The sequence below is a fragment of the Erinaceus europaeus genome, chromosome 2, assembly GCF_950295315.1.
Source record: "Erinaceus europaeus chromosome 2, mEriEur2.1, whole genome shotgun sequence".
Classification (NCBI taxonomy): Eukaryota; Metazoa; Chordata; class Mammalia; order Eulipotyphla; family Erinaceidae; genus Erinaceus; species Erinaceus europaeus.
In genome coordinates, this window is record NC_080163.1 from 10,236,086 (window position 1) to 10,257,179 (window position 21,094).

Sequence of the window (21,094 nt, forward strand, 5' to 3'; positions counted from 1 at the left end):
AGCCATCTCCAAACCCCACACATGTCACCCCATTCAGGGCTGGAGGTGCTGCAGGGTGGCTGAAAAGTCAGACTGGGAAGGCCCTCAAAAGGAGACCCAATGGACAGAGGAAGAGATGAAGAGACAGCTCCAGGGGTGTGTACTGCAGATACTGACACACATCTGTCCTGACCTCCCAGGAGAGGAGAGAAAGAGGGGTCCTCTGGGGTGGCGGGGATGGGGTGGGTAGGTGGAGGGAGCGACAGGGGGCAACAAGGAGAAAAGACACAGAAAGATAGACTAGCCAGAGAAATAGCTCACGTGTGCAGTGCGCTGCTTGGCCAGGTATACAGTCCAGGTTCAAGCCTGCACTGAAGGAAGCTTCAGTGCTGTGTTCCTTCTCTCTCTGTTGTGTCTCTGTTTAAATTAAATTTAAAAAAGAAAGAGAGATTAAGACACAAAGAGGGGAAGAAATGAAGAGGGACTGGGAGATAAAGAGGGAGCCAAGGAGGAGAGAGAGAGAAAGGGAGAGAGAGAGAAGTGGCAGTGGGGGGGGCAGAGATGGGGGGACACTAGGCAGCCCCAGAGGTGGGATGGGGGAGATGTAGGGGAGGGGATGAGGAGGAAAGGGTGCTGGAAGGCGAGACGTGGGGGGAGGGTTTGGGGGGTCCTCTAGAGCAGCCACCCCCAAGGCAGGCGGTGGGTCGCGGAGGGGGCGCTCGCCCCGCCCCCGCGCCGGCGGACAGCGGGTTAAGCATCTCCGAGGTGGAACTTCCGGATGTGACCACATTGGAGGGGAGAGCGGAGCGGGGGCGCCGCAGAGGAGCGGCCAGCACCCCGGGACCCGCACCCTATTCTCCCCACTCCCCACCCCTGCTCCGCCCATCCGGGGGCTGGTTGGACCCTCCCAGACCTACCCGGGGCGGGGATAGGGGGATAGGGGCCCCGGGTAGGGGCCTCCCCCCGGCCTGCTCATGCACCCCCGGCCGTGACCCCCGCGGGGGGGGGGCCCGCCCGGGGCCGGGGTCGAGGTCCCAGCTCCGAGCCCCGCCGCTGAAGGTGGGGGTGGGGGGCCTGGCACCCGGCCTCCTGCCCCACCCCCCTCGGCCCTTTGGGGGGGGGCCAGGCCCTGGAAGGACCAGGGAGCTGCGGCCACCATCAGCCCATGGCCCGGAGGGTAGGTCTCCCCGGCCGCCACCCACTCCCCAGCCCTTTCTCTGCTCCTTTCTGTCCCTAAGTGTCCCCTTCTGCCCCTCCTTGCCCCCCTCTCTATCCCCAGCTGTTCCCCCTCTGCCCCCTCTCTCTGAGTCCTTGCTGCTCCTCCTCCCCCCATCTCTTTCTCTCTGTCCCTAGCTGTCTCCCTTCTGCCCCCCTCCTTGTCCCCTTTCTATTCCTGCTCCCTCACTCTCTTCCTAACTGTCCACCCTCAGCCCCTCATGTCCCCTTTCTCTGTCCCTGCTTCTCCTCTTTCTCTGTCCCTAACTGCCCCCTTCTGTCCCTCCTTGTCCCCTCTCTGCCCCTCCTCCTCCTCCCCTGTCTCTTAAGTGTCCCTCCTCCTCTTCCCTTCTGTCCCTGAGTGTCTCCCCTCCTCCCCTCTGTCTGTCCCTCAGCCTGTTCTGTCTCCTCCACCTCTGGGCCCCTTCCTCCTCTCCCCTGCCCTGTCCCTGCTCTACTTTTGTTCCCAGTTCTGCCGAGGGGATAGGTGGGGACAGTGGTGGGTGCTGGCCCAGGGCTCCTGTGCTCCAGGGGCCAGGGAATGGAGAGGTGCCAAGGCCAGGAGGTGGGTATCCCCCAGGGAGGTTGGGAGGAGGTCATGGAGGGGATGTTCATGGGCACCCACTGAGTCAACTTCAGGGAGAAGTTAGAGAAGAAAACACATACACACACACACACACACACACACACACACACACAATCTTCCAGGACCAGGGGCCCCAGCCCCAGACCAGAGGCTCTGCCAGCCTCAGCTTCTCTCCACCCAGTGATCACAGGCTGCCCAGGGGTTGTTTCTGTGACCCTGGACACTGGACCCCCACCCCCAATTCTCAGGCTCTCAGTTCTCTTTGGGGCTGTTTAACCCAAGTGGGGGTTGGGTGTGAGGTCTGGGGCTTCTCTTCAACAAGTGTGTGTGACTGAATGAGTGTCAGTGCCGGGTCTATTTTTCGATGTGCATGCTAAATGACTTATCCGTTCTTGGATTCACTCATGCTCTCATTCATTCATTCACTCACTCACTCACTCATTCATTGCTGTGGCCGACTTTTGGCCGTGTGTGTGTGTGTGTGTGTGTGTGTGTGTGTGTGTGTGTGTGTGTGTTTCTGGTATGAGTCACCAGAGTGGGGCTGGGACGTAGCGGGTCGGTGAGACACAATCAGACTTGTACATCATGAAGCTGAAATCGGGAGAGACGGAGTGTGGAGTGTTTGTGTACAAGGTGTTTTATGGGAGTGTCCTTAGGCCACTCTATCTCCTTTCCTTTCCCTTTCTCCTTCTCTCTCTCTCTTTCTCCTTCTCTGTCTTCCTCACCTCTCCCCTCTTCCTTTCTCTGTCTCCTCTCCCCCCTTCTTTTCTCACCTACCTCCCCTAGCTCTGTCTCCCTGTCTTCATAACCCACTGTCTCTGCATCTCCCCATCTCCTTCTTGCCTTTTTCTTCTCATCCCTCCCCCCCATCATTCCGTCTGTGTCTCTCTGAATTTCTCTCCATGGCTCACTCTCCTCCTAGCCTCACCCTGTAAGGATCTGGGAATTATCAGTCAGTGATCCTTGTCCCCCTACCCCCTGCCAACCCCTCCTCCAAACCTGAGACCTGGGGTAGCCTCTCCTGGACTCTCCTGCCAACATATTGGGACATCTGGGACCTCTGATGAGACAGTGTCACCATCCAGGCCATAAGAGAAGGCCATGGGGTGTGTGGGTAGAAGGGAGGTGTGCAGAGTCCAGACAATGAGCTCTAGAACCTGAAGGGGTCAGATTCAGGTTCCTGGAATGGGGGGGTCCCTGGGCCCCAGACTGGGGGAATCATCGCTGGTCTTCTGAGCCAGGCTGGCCCCCACACCAAGGGTATCTCCCCAGTACGATGAGCTGCCCCACTACCCCGGCGTCGTGGACGGCACCCCAGCCCTGGCCGGATTCCCGGAAGCAGTGCCCCCCACTTCCAGAGCCTCTGGGCCCTACGGCCCACAGCGGCCACCCCAGCCCCCCGCCCCTGGCTTGGACAGCGACATCCTGAAGAGGGAGAAGGATGAGATCTACGGGTGAGCCAAGGGCCGCCACGGGCTCTGGGGTTCTCTCCCTCTGCCTCTCTCCCTCTCCATCTCTGTCTTCACCTCTTCTCCCAGGTCTCCTGCCTCCCTCCTTCCGACCCACTTCCCTCAGGAACTGTCTCCTCTCTGATCCCCCTCAGACATCCCCTCTTCCCGCTGCTGGCCCTGGTCTTTGAGAAGTGTGAGCTGGCCACCTGCTCCCCTCGAGATGGGGTGGGCATCCCCGCACCCCTGGGCGCTGATGTCTGCTCCTCCGACTCCTTCAATGAGGACATTGCCGCCTTCGCCAAGCAGGTGGGTGCCCTGATACACCAAACCCCAGGAGTTCACGGAAGGGGGGGGGGCTGGAGTCATGGTGCACCCTTCCTGGCTTCTCTATACCCCCCAGGTCCGCTCCGAGAGGCCCCTCTTCTCCTCCAACCCGGAACTGGACAACCTGGTGAGACTCAGCACCCCCTCCCCTGCACCCCACATCCTGGAATCACCTGTCTGTAGCTCTGGGGTGCTTGAGATGACCAAGAGAGATGACCAGATCCACATTCTTAATTCAGACATACCCCTGAAATGTTGGGGGTGCTGTCCTGACCACTGCAGTAAGGCCAGTATCAAAATACAGAATATCGTCAGGGGGCTGAAATAGTGCACCCATTAGAATGTGTGCCTCACCGTTCTTGATGCCCAGGGTTCGAACCCTGGTACCAAATGGAAGTACCACAGACAGCACTGGAAGAGCTCCATAGGTGTCAAGGGATGCTTGGTATTTCTCCTCTCTGCTCTTTTTTAATATTTATTTATTTATTTATTTTTGTTGCCCTTGTTTTTATTGTCGTAGTTATTATCGTTGCTGTTGTTGTTGGATAGGACAGAGAGAAATGGAAAGAGGAGGGGAAGACAGAGAGGGGAAGAGAAAGATAGACACCTGCAGACCTGCTTCATTGCTTGTGAAGTGACTTCCCTGCAGGTGAGGAGCCGGGGCTCAAACCGGAATCCTTATGCCGGTCCTTGTGCTTTGTGCCATGTGCACTTAACCCGCTACACTACTGCCCAACTCCCCTCTCTGCTCTTTTTTTATAATTGCCACCAGGGTGATTGCTGGGGCTTGGTGCCAGCACTATGACTCCACAGCGGCCATTTTTTCCAATTTTTTATTAGGACAGAGAGAAATTGAGAGAAGATGGGGAGTAGAGAGAGAGAAAGATAGTTATGTGCAGACCTGTTTCATCACCTGGGAAATGAAACCCTTGCAGGTGTGCAGCGGGGCTCGAACCCAGGTCCTTAAGCTTATATGTGCACTTGACTGGGTATGGCACCTCTCAGCCCCTCTCTCTGCTCTTATTTTCACTAGATTTTTTTAAAAAATGAGAAAATTGGGCCTGGGAGGCCACTCAGCAGTGTCATACATGTGTGAGGCCTTGAGTTATTTCCCCTGTGCTGGAGATGGGAGAAGGGAGAGGGAGAGGGAGAGGGAGAGGGAGAGGGAGAGGGAGAGGGAGAGGGAGAGGGAGAGGGAGAGGGAGAGGGAGGGGTGCGTGTGCTGGGAGAGTGCACACAGCCCCTGGCTTCACATGGCAGCATTATATACAGTAGCATCATGAATGGTGAGGTGGTGCTGTGGTGTCTCTGAGCCTCTCTTTCTCTCCCCTTCTCAATCTCTACCTCCCTCTCTGTTTCTCTCTGAACTTAGAAGGAAAAAAAAAAAAGTCTGCCAGTTGATAGACGTGCACAGGCAAGAAGCTCTGGTGAATAGAAAAAGACAAAAAGAAGAAAAGAGAGAGAGGGGTGGGGGACAGGGAGAAAGCATAATGGTCATACAAGGAGATTTTTCATGCTCTGAGGCTCCAGGTTCAATCCCTAGCACTCCCATAAGCCAGAGCTGAGCAGGACTCTGGTAATAAACAGCACAGGGGCTGAGGTTTGAGTACCAGCACCACATGGGAGATCACAGCGGATGGCGCTATTGGTTTCTTCTCTCAGTTTCAAATGGAGACAGAGAAGAGAGACACTTTGGCACCCCACCACCATCCATGGGACCCCCTTGTGGTGCTGGGCTGCTGCGAGGGTTTTACTACAGTGAGGCCCAGGATGAGGGTTAGGGGAGCAATTGCTGCTCTGGCAGTCAGGAGAGCCACCGTGACAGAACTAGTGCAGGGGAGAGAGGACAGAGAGAAAGGCCAAAGAGAGAGGAAGCCAGGGCTTCTTCCTTCTGCAGCTTGAGCTCCCCTCCTGGTTTCCCACTGGCCCAGCTCTTTGGCAAAGGCCTCTGGGAAATGTAGTTCTGATCAAAGGGCGGGATCTGTTATTGTTCCAGTCCAGACACCTTATTTAGCTCAACCTCTTCTGTCTTTCGCTTCTTTTGCTTCTCTTTCTTTGCCTCTGGCTCTCCATGAAATACACTGTGCCTTTATTTCTGGGTCTCCCTCTCTATTCTGTCTCCCTCCCTGTCTCTTTACTCTTTTCTCACGCTTGCTTTTTCTGTTTCTTCTCTTATTTCTCCTCCTTTCCTTCTTTTCTTTTGTTCTCTTGTTTTTCCTCTTCCTCCATCTCGTCCTCCTCTCTCTGCTTCTCCCTCCTCCTCCTGCTATTCCTCTGTCTCTTCCTAGTCTTTCATCTTCTTTATTTCTTCCTCCCTCTCCTTTTCCCTCCTCTTGGTCCTTTTTTCCCTTTTTTTTTCTTTATAATATATTTTAGGGGCCAGGCAGTGATGCATCAGTTAAGTGCACATGGTACCAAGCACAAGGACCCATGCAAGTATCCAGGCTCAAGCCCCTGGTTCCCTGCATACAGGGGGGAAAGCTTTGCAAGTGGCGAAGCAGGTCTGCACTTGTCTATCTTTCTCCCTCTATAACTTTATCTCCTCTCTCAGTTTTTCTCTGTCTTATCCACTAAAATGGGAAAAATAGCCACCAGGAGCAGTGGGTTTGTAGTGCTGGCACCAAGTGTCAGCAATAACCCTGGGGGCAAAAATATATATATATATATATCATGCTTTATTTTAATGAGAGTGATACAGAGACAGGGACCAGTGAACTGTTCAACCCTCGTTTACAGTGGTGCTGAGGGATTGAACCTGGGACCTCAGAACCTCAAGCATGAAAGCCTTTTGCAGAACCATTATGGTGTCTCCTCCTCATCCTTTCCCTCTGTCCCTGCCCCCCACTTTCCTCCCTGCTCCTCCTCTGTGTCCCTTCCTCCTCCCATTCCAGATGATCCAGGCCATCCAGGTGCTCCGCTTCCACCTGCTGGAGCTGGAGAAGGTGAGTCGCCGCCCCTGTCCTCATCCCACACCACCCCAGCCTCCACCCTTGCCCACCTTCCCCCAGGACTCCCCCCCCGGCCCTGTACACTCCAGCCCTGGCCCCTGGGTGGCCCCCCCAGTACCCCGGTGCCCCCTCAGGTCCACGACCTGTGCGACAACTTCTGTCACCGCTACATCACCTGCCTCAAGGGAAAGATGCCCATCGACCTGGTGATTGAGGACCGGGACGGCGGCTGCAGGGAGGACCTGGAGGACTACCCGGCCTCCTGCCCCAGCCTCCCAGACCAGGTGGGAGCACCCCTCATGGCCTGGAAGACATGCTGGCACCTAGGCACGAATCAGCTCTGCCCTGGGATTGGACTGCAGTCAGGTGGTAGCAGACACACACTCATGCGCTCACACACACCTGCATCTGTGTGCAGAAATGTGTGTATGCATGGGACACACATATGCAGAACACACCTGTGCAGAGACATGCACATGGCACATGGATGCACATGCCCTTCTGGGAAATTGTGCCGATGCAGTCACATCTGCCACGTTGCCCCCTCAGGCTACTGCTAGTTCCCGGAGAGTTGGGACATTCTCAGAGCGCCTGTTCTGCCATGTTGTGCCCTCAGGGCATTGTCTGTCCCCCCCCCCCCCCATGGTTACTCCCCCTTCCCATTCTCACGAGAGTTATTATCCTACCCTGGAGTGCTATGGTTACTCCTCCCCCTTCCCATTCTCACGAGAGCTGCTCCCATAAAAGCCCTTCTCCTTCCGCACCTCTCTCTTGCCGGTTCTTCACTTCGGTGTTTAGATGCAGGACACACACATATGCAGAACACACCTGTGCAGAGACATGCACATGGCGCATGGATGCACATACCCCACACAAATACATGTGTGCATGTCCATACACACAGCAGCTGCTTCAACCACTACAACCCAGGTTACACACACAGCCACACAGACTCAGCCATTGCTGCTGTCACTCACAGCCAAGCAAACTGAAATCATCACTTCCTAGGACCGGTGCTTTGCCATGTGCACGACCCAGGTTCAAGCCTGGCCCCCACTGCACTGAAGGAAGCTTCAGTGCTGTGAGGTCTGTCTGTCTGTGTCTCTCTCTCTCTCCCTCCCTTCCCTCCTCCCTCCCCTTCTTCCTCACTCCTCCTTTCCCTCCTCTCTTCCATCTTTCTGTCTCTGTCTAAAATGTTTTTAAAGATTCTGTATATTCATTTGTTTATTTTTCCCAGAGCACTGTTTAGCTCTGGTTTATGGTGGTGCTGGGAATTAAACCTAGGACCTTAGAGTTTCAAGCATGAGAATCTTGCAGACCCATTGGGCTGTCTTCCCAGCCTCCCTCCCCCACCTTGTTTTGCCACCTGCCTGGTGTGACAACAAGAAAGGCAAAAGCTAACAACACCCTCAGTGGAAGCACTGTGCTCCACCCTTATAGGGCTAGCTAGGGGCCAGCATATTTTGCTCACTTGGATGGCACATTGCTTTGCCATGTGCTCCACTCAGGTTCTGTTATTTGGTGTGTGTGTTTTGGGGTGTTTTTTTGTTTGTTTTTTATCTTTTTAAAGTATTACTCATTTAATTATTGGATAGAAACAGAAATCAAGAAGGAAGGGGGAGATAGAGAGGGAGAGAGAGATACCTGTGGCACTGTGTCACTGCTTTTGAAACTTTCCCCCCTATAGGTGGGGACGAGGGACTTGAACCTGGTCCCTTGAGCATGGTATATGTGTGCTCTACCAGGAGTGCTGCCACCTGGCCCTCGTGCTTGAGAGCCCAGTGTTTTAACCAGGCTGACAAAGCAACTTAAAAAAATCTTTTTTTTTTAATTCCATTAGAGGTTTTTTCACACACCTGCAGGATTCTATCACTCCTGGAAGACTCTTCCTCCTCTCCCTCTTCCTCCTCCTCTTCCTCCTTTTTGATTAGAGGATGGAACACAGAGAGGAGAGACACCACAGCACCAGCCCCATCACCTATAAAACCTTCCCTGTGTACGGGACTACCATGGAGTGGCCAGAGCTTTGAACCCAGCTCCATGTGCATGGTAAAATGTGCACTCTACCGAGTGAGCTATCTCCCAACCCCCAAAACAGCCTTGATACTGTTTGGTGTTGCTTTTAGATTTATTGTTGCTGGGGCAACTAGTTAAGAGGGTAGAGTGAAGGACTTGCAGGCCTGGGAATCCAGGTTTGTTCCCTGATGCTACAATGTGAGTGGTATTCTGGCTCCTTTTGACTTTCTCATATGAAGTAAATTTTGAACTCTTACATTTTGAACTCTCTTATAAACTTAGGAGAGAGTGAGATCAGCGCATGGCTCAGCTCTGGCATATGGTGTTGCCGGGGATTGAACCTGGGACCCTGGGGCTTCAGGCATGCAAGTCCTGTGCCTTAACACTGAGCTGTCTTCCCCAACTCTTTACTGAGTTTTGTGGGTAACATCACCCCCAGGCAACACTACTTGCCAGAGCTGAGCCGTGCTCTGATCTCACTCCCTCCTAAGTTTATAAGAGAGTTAAAAATTTAAGAGTGAAAAATTGGCCCCAGGGTCACAGAATTTAGGCAGAGGCTGAACTCATAATCAGGTTTCTCAGTGGTTGTACCCTGCCCTCCCAGATAACACAGTGATTCTACAAATGACTTTCATGCCTGAGACTCTGAAACTCCAGGTTCAATCCCCAGCACTGCCATAAAACAGAGCTGAGCAGGGCTCTGAGAAAATAAACAGACAAACAAACAGACAAAACCTGTTGTAGGAGATGGCACAGCAGTTAGAGAGTCGGACTTGCAACCATGAGGTCCTGAGTTTGATTCCCTAGCACTGGCACTGTATTTGTTGGAGTGATGCTTTGGTGTGTTTCCATCTCTCTCTTTCTGTCATTAATAAATAAATCTTCTTTTCTTTTTAATTTAAAAAATTTTATTTTTTTAATATTTATTCCTTTTTGTTGCCCTTGTTGTTTTATTGTTGTTGTTATTATTGCCATTGTTATTGATGTCGCTATTATTGGATAGGACAGAGAGAAATGGAGAGAGGAGGGGAAGACAGGGGGAGAGAAAGATAGACACCTGCAGACCTGCTTCACCACCTGTGAAGCGACTCCCTTCTACGTGGGGAGCCGGGGGCTCGAACCGGGATCCTTATGTCGGTCCCTGGGCTTTGCGCCACGTGCCCTTAACCCGCTGTGCTACCGCCCAACTCCCATAAATAAATGTTTTTTTTTAATTTTATTTATTTTTTATTTTATTTTCCCTTGTGTTGCCTTTGTTGTCTTTTTATTGTTGTAGTTGTTGTTGTTCCTGATGTCATTGATAGATAGGACAGAGAGAAATGGAAAGAGGAGGGGAAGACAGATGGGGGAGAGAAATATAGACACCTGCAGACCTGCTTCACTGCCTGTGAAGCGACTTCCCTGCAGGTGGGGAGTCAGGGGCTTGAACCAGGATCCCTACATCAGTCCTTGCGCTTTGCACCATGTGCACTTAATCCGCTGTGCTACCGCCCAACTTCCATATAAATGTTTTTAAAAAAATACTTTATTTTCTGCGGGCCCAATATTTATTTATGTATGTATGTATTTATTTATTTATTGCCTCCAGGGTTATCGCTGGGGCTCGGTGCCTGCACTATGAATCCACTAATCCTGGAGGCCATTTTTCCCATTTTGTTGCCCTTGTTATTTCTGTTATTGTTGTTGGATAGGACAGAGAGAAATTGAGGGGGTGAGACAGAGAGGGAGAAAAAGAGATACCCGCAGACCTGCTTCACCACCTGTGAAGTGACCCCCCCCCCCGCAGGTGGGGAGCTGGGGTTCTAACCGTGATCCTTCTACTTTGCGCCATGTGTGCTTACCCGCTGCACTACTGCCCAGCCCTCTAAAATGTTTTTTTTTTTTTTTTAATAGGGAGAGGCACCAGAGCACTGCTTAGCTGGCATATGGTGGTGCTGGAGATTGCACCTGGAACTTTATAACCTCAGGCGTGAAAGTCTTTTTGCAGAACCATTATGTTGTCTTCCCACCACAATACATCAGTCTTTAAACCCCTCCCCACTCCCTAGTCTGCAGTTCTGAGACTCGCCCCGACTCTGAAGAGTTTTTTTCCTCCCATGTGTTTAGTGCAAACTCATTTGGCAGCTAAGTCTGACCTGAACTAATGAGTGGCTATTTATAGTCTTGATTTCTTCTAGTGAGTTAACTTGTTCATCCAGTGGTGGCAGAAACGCTGATGAGCTTGATGAGGAGGTCGTGCCCCGACCCTGTGTGTGTGTGGTGGTGGTGGTGGGTTTGATACACACAGTGCAAGCATTGGTTTACTGTGGAAACCTGAGAAAACTGGGAGCCGGGGAATAGCTTCCCCGGTAGAGCACACAATTCCCTGAGCACTCAGCACCCTGCCGTCTAGCCCCCGGCCCCCATGCAAAGGAGAAGCTTCTGTGCCGCAATGTCTTTGCTTCTTCTCTCAGTCTCTTTCTTCCTCCTCTGTCTCTGTCTCTCACCCACTCTCAGCTTCAACACTGCCCACAGCCACACAAACTTAGTCATTGCCAGTGTCACTCCCAGCCAGGTGACACACTGAAACCATCACTTCCCAGTCTGATGGTAGTGTGCTGCTTTGCCATGTGTGTGGCCCAGGTTTGAATCAGCCCCCTGACCCGGCACTGAAGGAGGCTTTGGTGCTGTGTCTTTTCTGTGTCTGTCTGTCTCCCCCCCCCCTTTATTTTTTTCCCACTAGGTTTATCACTGGGGCTTAGTGCCTACACTAAGAATCCACCGCTTCCAGTGGTCTTTTTCATTATTATTGTTGTTGTTTTGTTGTGGTTGTAGTTGTTATTAAATAGGACAGAGAGAAATTGAGAAGGAGAGGGAGATAGAGAGGGAGAGAGAAAGATAGACACCTGCAGACCTGCTTCACCAGTCCTGAAGTGGATTCCCTGTAGGTGGGGAGCGGGACCTCGAACCCAGGTCCTTGCTCTTGACAATATATGTGCCACCACCCAGCCCCCTCTTCCCTATCGCTCTCTCTCTTCTGGTCTTTCTATTTTTTTTTTCAATTTTACTTATTTATTTTCACTAAAGCACTGCTCAGCTCTGACATATGGTGGTACTGGGGATTGAACCTGGGATCTTGGAGTCTCAGATACAAGATTTTTTACAGAGCCATTATGCTATGTTCCCTAGACCCACCCCCAACATCACATAATATGTATTATTATGTATATCTGTATATATGTACATACATATATATGTATATGCCACCATTGTTATTACTGAGTTTTGGTGCCTGCATGATCAATCCACCACTCATTCCTGGTGGCCATTTTCTTCTCCTTCATCCCTTCTTCTTTCTCTTTTTACTTGATAGGACAAAGAGAAATTGAGAGAAAAGGGGAAGATAAAGAGGGAGAGAAAAAGAGATACCTGCATCACGACTTCACCACTTGTGAAGCTTCCCACCTACAGGTGGGGACCAGGGGCTTGAACCTGGATTCGTATGCATTGTGCATGATAACATATACACTCAATTGGGTGTACCACCACCACCAACAACAGCAACAGCAACAACAGCAACAACACCCCTCAAAAATATTTTGAAGGAGTTTGCCAGGAGCAATGGAACTATGCAAGTGCAACATCTCTATAATAACCATGGTATTGGAAGGAAGGAAGGAAGGAAAGAAGGAGAGGAAGAAAGGAAAAAGAAAGGGAGGGAGAGGAGGGGGAAAAAGAAAGAAAAGGACCTGAGGAATGTGACTGACCCTCAGGGATGCAGAGAAGGCACTGTAGATCTGTGAATTCTGCTCTGTTGGGTAGTTACATTTATGTAAACTAATCCCACAAACCATCCCCTCTCCTCTCTGGGAGCTGGGACCTCCTCGCCTTGGCCTCTGTTTCTCAGTTGAGATAGGAGGCCATTTGACCAAGATCACACAGCAGGAGAGAAGCAGGGCCAAGCCACTTTGTGCCTCCAGCATCCCCAGCCACGAACTCCCATGTCTTGTTTTCCAGACCCACACGTGGATCCGGGACCAGGAGGAGAGTGGGTCTGTACGCCTGGGCACCCCAGGCCCCTCCAGTGTGGGCCTCGCCTCCCAGAGCGGAGACAACTCCAGTGAACATGGTGAGCTAGGGTGGCAGGGGATGAGACCACAAGTGGGGCTTCCAGAGGGCCAGGGTGACAGGTGCAGGGGTATCTCTGGTCCCCCCCATCCTACGCTGATTCCCAGCTCCGTGTGCCTGCCCCCTCACCCCCACCTCCAGGAGACGGGCTGGACACAAGTGTGGCTTCCCCCAGTTCTGGTGGAGAGGACGAAGAGCTGGACCAGGAGAGACGGCGGAACAAGAAGAGAGGCATCTTCCCCAAGGTGGCTACCAACATCATGCGGGCCTGGCTGTTCCAACACCTCTCGGTGAGCCCCCCACCCCTGCGTCTAGGGGCAGGACAGGAAGGGAGAGGGAGGGAAGGGCACCCACGAAGAGCCGGAGGTGGCAGGGTAGGATGTCAAGAACCTGGAGGCCAGTTGGCATGAGCATCTGTAACACCCGTTTGGCACTCCCCTCTAGCCTGCTCCCCACCCCTAGCCCATCACCCCCTCCCTGTCCCCATCCAAGCCCTCCGAGGGCTTCTGTCTCCATCTGGTAGATGAAGAGCCAGAGGTCTCGGAGCCAGAAATGCCATCCAAGACAGAGGGGCTGGCTTTAACCATGGCACCACACTGCCTCTTACAGAGATTGAAAGAAAGATAGCGAGGGGATAGGACAAGGACAGGGGCCCCAGGAGGTGGCTCAGAGATAAAGCACATGCATGGTCCAGTGTAAAATGGCTGAGAGCACGCTGGCCTCTTTCCCACGAAAGCACCACTGGAGCCCAGCAGACCAAGGGGAGCTCCATGGATGATGGAGTGGTGCTGTGAGCTTGCTGGCGTGTCCCCCCAACATTATAGAACAGGGCCAGGGAGATGGCATATGATTATAAAAATGGTTTTTATGCCGGAGACTCTGAAATCCCAGGTTCAGTTCTGGGCACCATTATACACCAGAGCTGAGCAGTGCTTTTAAAAATGATAAATTGAGGGAGTTGGACGGTAGCACAGCAGGTTAAACACACATGGTGCAAAGCGCAAGGACTGGGAGAAGGATCCCGGTTTGAGCCCCCGGATCCCCACCTGCAGGGGAGTTGCTTCACAGGCGGTGAAGCAGGTCTGCAGGTGTCTGTCTTTCTCCCCCCCCCTCTGTCTTCCCCTCCTCTCTCCATTTCTTTCGGTCCTATCCACCAATGAACGACATCAACAACAATAATAACCACAACAAGGCTACAACAGCAAGGGCAACAAAAGGGAATAAATAAATAAAATAATTTTTTAAAAAAAGATAAATTGGGAGTCGGGTGGTAAGAGCAGTGGGTTAAGCATACGTGGTGCAAAGCCCAAGGACTGACGTAAGGATCCCGGTTCGAGCCCCCGGCTTCCCACCTGCAAGGGAGTCACTTCACAAGCAGTGAAATCCGCAGGTGTCTATCTTTCTCTCCCTCTCTCTGTCTTCCCCTCCTCTCTCCATTTCTCTCTGTCCTATCTAACAACAATGATGTCAATAACAACAACAAGGGCAACAAAAGGGGAATAAGTAAATAAATTTAAAAAGAAACCTAAAAAATGATAAATTAATTAACTAACTAATAAACCAAACAAGCAATCAGAGATTGAATCTGGAAGTAGTTCAGTGGTATCGTGTTTACACCCTAGATTTCTTTCTTTTTTCTTTGCTGGGGAGATTAATGATTTATAGTTGACAATAAAATATAGTAGTTTGTATATGTGTGACATTTCTCAGTTTTCCACATAACAATCTAACAACTCCCCCCCCCATCCTCCTCTGCCATCATGTCATCATGTTCCAGGACCGGAACCCTCCCCCACCCACTCCAGAGTCTTTTCTTTGGTGCAATACATCAACTCCTGGCTTTATTTTTAAGTATTGCTTTAAAATAACAACAACAATAATAATAACAATAATAATAATGGTGGGATGGAGAGAAAATTCATTTGTGCCTAAGGCACCAGAGGTCCCATGTTCAATTCCCCAGTCACCGTAAGCCAGAGCTGAGCAGTGTTTTTGTCATAAATAAATAAAATAAAATAGTAATAAGTAAATAAAAGTAATAATAAATAATAAATAAATAATATATAATAAATATATAATAATAAATAAATAAAATAGGGGCTAGACAGTGGTGCATCTGGCTAAATGCACACATTACAGTGCACAAGGACCTAGGTTCAAGCCCCTGGTCCCCACCTGCAGGGGGAAAGCTTCGTGAGTGGTGAAGCAGGGCTGCAGGTGTCTCTCTGTCTCTCTCCCTTTCTATCTCCTCCCTCCCCTCTCAGTTTCTTCCTGTCTCTATCCAATAATGAATAAATAGATAAAATATATCTTAAAAATAAATACAATAATGATAAGGCCAGGGAAAGAGCTCACTTGGGTGTGTGCTGTTTTGTCATGTATGTGATCCAGATTCAAGCCTGGCTCCCACCACGTTAGAGGAAGTTTCAGTGCTGTGGTTGCTTTCACTCTCTGTCTGTTCTCTACTTTTCTCCCCTCTGTCTTTATCTAAAATAACAACAGTAGCCAGGGAGGTATCACAGCTTGTAAATACCAGGACTTGCATGTGTGAGGTCTTGGGTTCAAAACCCTAGCACTGCCTATGCCAGAGTGGGACTTTTCTCTCTCTCTAGTAAGAAAATCTTTTCCAAAAATGTTTCATTTATTTACTGGCTAGAGACAGAGAAATCAAGAAGGAAGGGGGGATAGTGAGGAAGAGAGACAGAAACACACCTGCATCGCTGCTACACCAACTGCAAAGCTTTTCTCCTGCAGGTGGGGAGGGGGAATGTGAACCTTGGTCCTTGCATATTGTAACATGTGCACTCAACCAAGTGCGACACCACCTGGCCCCCAGAAAAATCTTTAAAATAAAGAACCATGTATTAAAGCAAATGAAAGAGATGGTAACACAGAATCTCAAGCAAGATTTAGGCAGAAATGAGCATCCCACATACTCAGAAAGGAAGAGAGATGCCACCAGAGAGGGAGCCACAGAGGAATAAATTGGGAGTGGGAGAGAGAGAGAAGAGAGAGAGATGGATGTATGCACTGGCCCTGATAGAAAGGCAGATGAGGGGAATCAGGCTGTAGTGCAGCAGGTTAAGCGCAGGTGGCACTAAGCCCAAGGACCCACATAAGGATCCTGGTTCGAGGCCCAGCTCCACACCTGCAGGGGGGTCGCTTCACAAGCGGTGAAGCAGGTCTGCAGGTGTCTGTCTTTCTCTCCCTCTCTCTGTCTTCCCCATCCCCTCTCCATTTCTCTCTGTCCTACCCAACAATGACAACAATAATAACTACAACAATAAAACAACAAGAGCAACAAAAGGGAATAAATAAATAAATAAATAAAAATAAAAGAAAGTTAAAAAAAAAAAAGCAGATGAGGGGGGAGGGTGGGGACGTGAGCTGGGTTTTGCCTCTTTTCCCAGGTGGAGGAGCGGCTAATTAGCTCCTAATTGTTGTAAGAGGCGGGTGTAAAGCCCAGGTCTGCTTGGTGCTCAGAGGGGCCCTGGGGAAGCCAGAAGCTCCAGCCCCACTGCCCACTCTCTAGGTTGCGGGCCTCCCAAAGAGGGGAGTCAGGGGAGCCCTGGGCGGGCAGGCAGGTTGATTCTTGCTGATCTCCACAGCACCCCTATCCATCAGAGGACCAAAAGAAGCAGCTGGCCCAGGACACGGGGCTCACCATCCTGCAGGTCAACAACTGGTGAGCGGCACTGGGGCCGGGCGCTGTCTGTGGTGCTGAAGCAACCAGGCTGCCCCTGGAGGAGGGGGATCCCCCTGCGGAGCGGCCCTGCTGTTTCTTTCCAGCTCCCACCCTTCCAGCCAGGTTCCCTGTGGCTCTCAGCCCCCTCCCCCTCCCTCTGCCCCCCTCTTCTCTTTGCTCACCTCCCCCTCCCCCCAGGTTCATCAATGCTCGGAGACGCATCGTGCAGCCCATGATCGATCAGTCCAACCGCACAGGTAGAAGCAGGGAAACCGGGCCAGGGTGTCCCCCATGGGAGGAGTGTCAGAGAGGGGACCCCGGCACTCCAGGGCCTCAGCCCACACCCCTTAATATGCCTCACAGGGCAGGGTACCACTTTCGGCCAAGAGGGCCCCACCATGGGGAGCTACACAGAATCTCAGCCTCACGTGAGCGTCAGGCCGCCAGGTAAGGGACTCAGACGCCCCTCAGCACCTGCAGCGGTTCCCAGGGCTGCATCTGTGCAGCTCTGAAAAAAAAAAATCTTAATTATGAGAAAGAGAGAAAGAACCATTCAGAGTGTCACTCTGGCAGGTGCAGTGCTGGGGATTGAACTCAGGACTGGTTCCTGGAAGCCCTGTGCTCTGTCTTTCCTCCTCCTCTTCCATTTTTTAAAATACATTCTTAAAGAATTTTAGTGGTCCGGGAGGTGGCGCAGTGGATAAAGCACTGGATTCTCCAGCATGAGGTCCTACGTTCAATCCCCGGCAGCACATGTACCAGACGGATATCTGGTTCTTTCTCTCTTCCCATCTTTCTCATAAATAAATATTTTTAAAAAAAAAAAGAATTTTAAAAACATATTGGATAGGGACAGAGAGAAATCAAGGAGTGGGAGATAGAAAGGGAGAGAGACAGAGAGAGAGAGACAGACACCTACAAAACTCTTTTGGCGCTTATGAAGCTCCCCCATAGGTGGGGGGTAGGGGCTTGAGCCTGGGTTCTAGAGCATGGAAATCTATGTGTTTAACCAGGTGCACCACCACCTAGCACCCTTTACTCCATGTCCTCCTACTTATCTGCTTATTTTCAGTATTTTTATAAAGATTTCTTGGGGCCAGGTGGTGGCGCACCTGGTTAAGCACACACATTAAAGTGCTCAAGAACCCAGGTTCAAGTCCCTGGTCCCCACCTTCAGGGGGAAGCTTCATGAGTGGTGAAGCAGAGCTGCAGCTATTTCTCTCTCCCTCGCTATCTCTCATCTATTTTCAATTTCTCTCTGTCTCTGCCTAAATAATAAATAAATAGGGGGTCGGGCGGTGGCGCAGTGGGTTAAGCGCACGTGGCGCAAAGCGCAAGGACCGGTGTAAGGATCCCGGTTTGAGCCCCCGGCTCCCCACCTGCAGGGGAGTCGCTTTACAGGCAGTGAAGCAGGTCTGCAGGTGTCTGTCTTTCTCTCCCCCTCTCTGTCTTCCCCTCCTCTCTCCATTTCTCTGTCCTATCCAACAACGAACAGCATCAACAATGGTAATAATAACCACAACGAGGCTGCAACAATAAGGGCAACAAAAAGGGGGGGAAATGGCCTCCAGGAGCGGTGGATTCATGGTGCAGGCACCAAGCCCAGCAATAACCCTGGAGGAAAAAAATTAATAATTATTATCTTGAAGAAAAAAATCTTTCTTTGTTGATGCTATTGAGATAGCTCAGATGGTAAGGCATCTTTCTTGGCATGGGCCATGACCTGGCATCAAGCTCCAGCATCATATGGGAGTACTATGGCCATGGAGAAGGTTTTGGTGTTATGGTATTCCTTCCTCTCTGCCTCTCTCTCTCTCTCTCTCTCTCTGAAGAAGTCAATCCAGAGCACTGAAGTAGCACACATAAGTGAGGACCCAGCAACACACACAATTTATTTTGAGAGCAGGGTACTGCTCAGCTCTGGTTTCTGGTGGTGCCAGGGACCAAACCTGGGATCTCTGGCATGAAAGTCTGGTGCTCTACTGCTGTACTGTCTCCCTGACCTCAGTGCCAAAGATGACTCACTCTGTTCTGAAGGAGGGATCCCCTGGTGAAGAAAGGGAAGGGAGATGCCCAGGGGTGCATGGGGATGCCTGGTGGAGAGACCCTAGCCCCTGTCTTTTGTGCTCAGGATCCATGGGGATGAGTGTGAATTTGGAAGGCGAATGGCATTACCTGTAGAGGCGAATTCAGGACAAATGTGAGTGTCACAGAGGGCGGGATTGGGAGGGGGGGGTAGGGGGATGGGGGAGCCTCTCTCAGTAGGTGCCCCAGGGCAGGGCAGCCTGGTCCTGGAACTGAGAATTCTCCAAGGCTCATTGAGCAGACATTTCATTCAGAAGCACATCTGTCTGTCCATCTCTCTGTTCACCCTTCACTGCCTTCCTGCCTTACATCAGACCACGCATATGTGCCTACCAGTCCTGCTTCTACCACCTGTCACCTGCCAAGCAGTATATCAATCACCTTTCTTTTCTTCTTTACTTTCCCACTTTTTCTCTTTCTTTCCTTTTTTCTACCAGAGCACAGCTCTGGTTTATGGTGCTGCTGGAGATTGAATTTGGGATTTTCTTTCTTTTTTTTTTTTCTATATTGGGGCGGTTAATGGTTTACAGTCAACAGTAAAATACAATAGTTTGCACATGTGTAACATTTCCACATAACAATATAGCCCCATTAGGTCCTCCTCTGCCATCATGTTCCAGACTGAACTCTCCCCCCAACTCACCCCAGAGTCTTTTACTTGGGTGCAATACACCAACAAACGAACCTAGGACTTTCATGCCTTAGGCATGAGAGACTTTTTAAAAATAATAATAATAATAAATTTATTAAATGTAGGATGAAAGACTTCTTTCTTTTTGCCTCCAGGGTTATTGCTAGGGCTTGGTGCCAACATTACGAATCCACTGCTCCTAGAGGCTATTTTTCCCATTTTTGTTGCCCTTGTTGTGGTTGTTATTGTTGTTATAGCTGTTGTTGTTGGATAGGACAGACAGAAATCAAGAGAGGAGAGGAAGAGAGATGGGGAGAGAAAGATAAATACCTACAGACCTGCTTCACCACTTGTGAAGCAACACCCCTGCAGGTGGGGAGCTGGGGGCTCGAACTAGGATCCTTACACTGGTCCTTGCACTTCAGGCTATGTGCGCTTAACCCACTGCACTACCTCCCAGCCCCTGCATGAGAGACTTCTTTAAGCTTTCTTTATATATATTTATTTATTTATTTATTCCCTTTTGTTGCTCTTGTTGTTGTAGCCTCGTTGTGGTTATTATTATTACCATTGTTGATGTTGTTCGTTGGATAGGACAGAGAGAAATGGAGAGAGGAGGGGAAGACAGGGGGAGAGAAAGACAGACACCTGCAGACCTGCTTCACCGCCTGTGAAGCGACTCCCCTGCAGGTGGGGAGACAGGGGCTTGAACCAGGATCCTTATGCCGGTCCCTGCGCTTAATACCACCTGCGCTTAACCTGCTGTGCTACAGCCTGACTCCCGAGAGACTTCTTGCATAACAAATCTTCTATCCTCCTAACCTTACCTGTGACCTTTATTTATTTTATTGCCACCAGGGTTACCTCTGGGGCTTGGTGCTGGCACTACAAATCCCCTGCTCCTGGTGGCCATCCCCTCCCCTTTTTTTCTATTATACTTGATAGGACAGAGAGAAATTGAGAGGGGAGGATAACTAGAGAGAGAGAGAGAGAGAGAGACCTGCAGATATACTTCACCACTCATGAAGCTTCCTGAAGGTTGTTGTTTTTTTTTAAGGTTTTACTACTTTTTTTTTTTACCAGAGCACTGCTCAGCTCTGGCTTTTGGTGGTTCAGGGCATTGAACCTGGGACTTCGGAGCCTCAGGTATGAAAGTCTGTTTGCATAACCATTATGCTATCTACCCTCTGCCCGGTTTTACTACTTCTTAATGGCTGTATGGAGATGTAGTTGGTATATAGTAAACCACACAGATACTTTGTTTGTTTGTTTTGTTTTACCAGAGCACTGGCTTATGCTGGTACCCTCTATTTCACTTTAATTAATTAAATTTTTCCCTAGAGTACTGGTTCAGCCTTGGCTGATGGTGGTGCTGGGGATTGAACCAGGGACCTCAGGGCCTCAGTCTTGACAGCCTTTTGCATAAACCACTATGCTATTTCCCCTGCTCCACCTTTCCACCCTTTCTCACTTCGGGTTTGGTGGGGGGTGTACCCCCACACCTCCTGATGGCACCTCTTTTCCCCTCTCCACAGCCCCCCGCCTCCAGACTGTGAGCTCCAGGCTCCCACCTGTCTCCAGTCCCCGTTGACCCTCTGGCTTCAGGACCTCCATCCTGCACCCCCCTACTCAACGCCTACCTCCCTGGGGCCCTGCTGGGACACTGGGGGCCTGAACCCCACCCAAGGGTCTCTCAAGGACAAAGACAAGGCCTCCAGGCCTTGCACCCCACTTCTGCCCTCACCTCTTCCCAGAACCCCAGCGAACCCCTGGGTTTGGGTCTTCAGAAAGTGGTGGATGGGTCCTTTCCTCCCTCTAGGGACCAAGAAGAGACAGGGTGGGCCGGGGACATGAGGGAAGGAAGGTCCCCCGGACCCGATGTTTGGGAGATATTCCCTTCATGCTCCCAGTCCTCCCTCTCCCTCCTCCTCCTCTGATGTCTTCTACTTTTTTTTAAATGATAAAAATCTTAAAACCAGAATGTGACCAATCTGAGTTTGTGTGTCTCTTGTAAGATTCAAGAAGTCATCAAGATGAAGCTGATAAAACACTCATCATAGCAGTCAT

General features: G+C 50.8%; 1 protein-coding gene across 3 annotated transcripts; it reads left to right on the forward strand.

The window, feature by feature from the left end:
- Nucleotides 1–761: 761 nt before the first annotated feature.
- MEIS3 (Meis homeobox 3) lies at nucleotides 762–20,985 on the forward strand. 3 transcript variants are annotated; one of them, XM_007535649.3, is made up of 13 exons: nucleotides 762–1,156; nucleotides 3,053–3,234; nucleotides 3,384–3,537; nucleotides 3,632–3,682; nucleotides 6,447–6,497; nucleotides 6,638–6,787; nucleotides 12,516–12,627; nucleotides 12,768–12,916; nucleotides 16,235–16,311; nucleotides 16,510–16,568; nucleotides 16,675–16,758; nucleotides 18,443–18,511; nucleotides 20,563–20,982. In XM_007535649.3, the coding sequence occupies exons 1-12, from the start codon at nucleotides 1,145–1,147 to the stop codon at nucleotides 18,490–18,492; spliced, it is 1,131 nt and encodes a 376-aa protein (XP_007535711.1). In that variant the 5' UTR covers nucleotides 762–1,144; the 3' UTR covers nucleotides 18,493–18,511; nucleotides 20,563–20,982. The 3 variants fall into 3 exon arrangements, with proteins under 3 accessions (XP_007535711.1, XP_007535712.1, XP_060032592.1); XM_007535650.3 differs by having other exon boundaries at nucleotides 6,689–6,787; XM_060176609.1 differs by lacking the exon at nucleotides 3,053–3,234 and having other exon boundaries at nucleotides 978–1,156; nucleotides 20,563–20,985.
- Nucleotides 20,986–21,094: the final 109 nt, after the last annotated feature.

Coding starts and splice junctions, on each gene's coding strand:
- MEIS3 (XM_007535649.3), top strand. Junction 6,788..12,515: donor GCCCCAGCCTCCCAGACCAG/GTGGGAGCACCC, acceptor CTTGTTTTCCAG/ACCCACACGTGGATCCGGGA. Junction 12,628..12,767: donor AGACAACTCCAGTGAACATG/GTGAGCTAGGGT, acceptor CCCCACCTCCAG/GAGACGGGCTGGACACAAGT.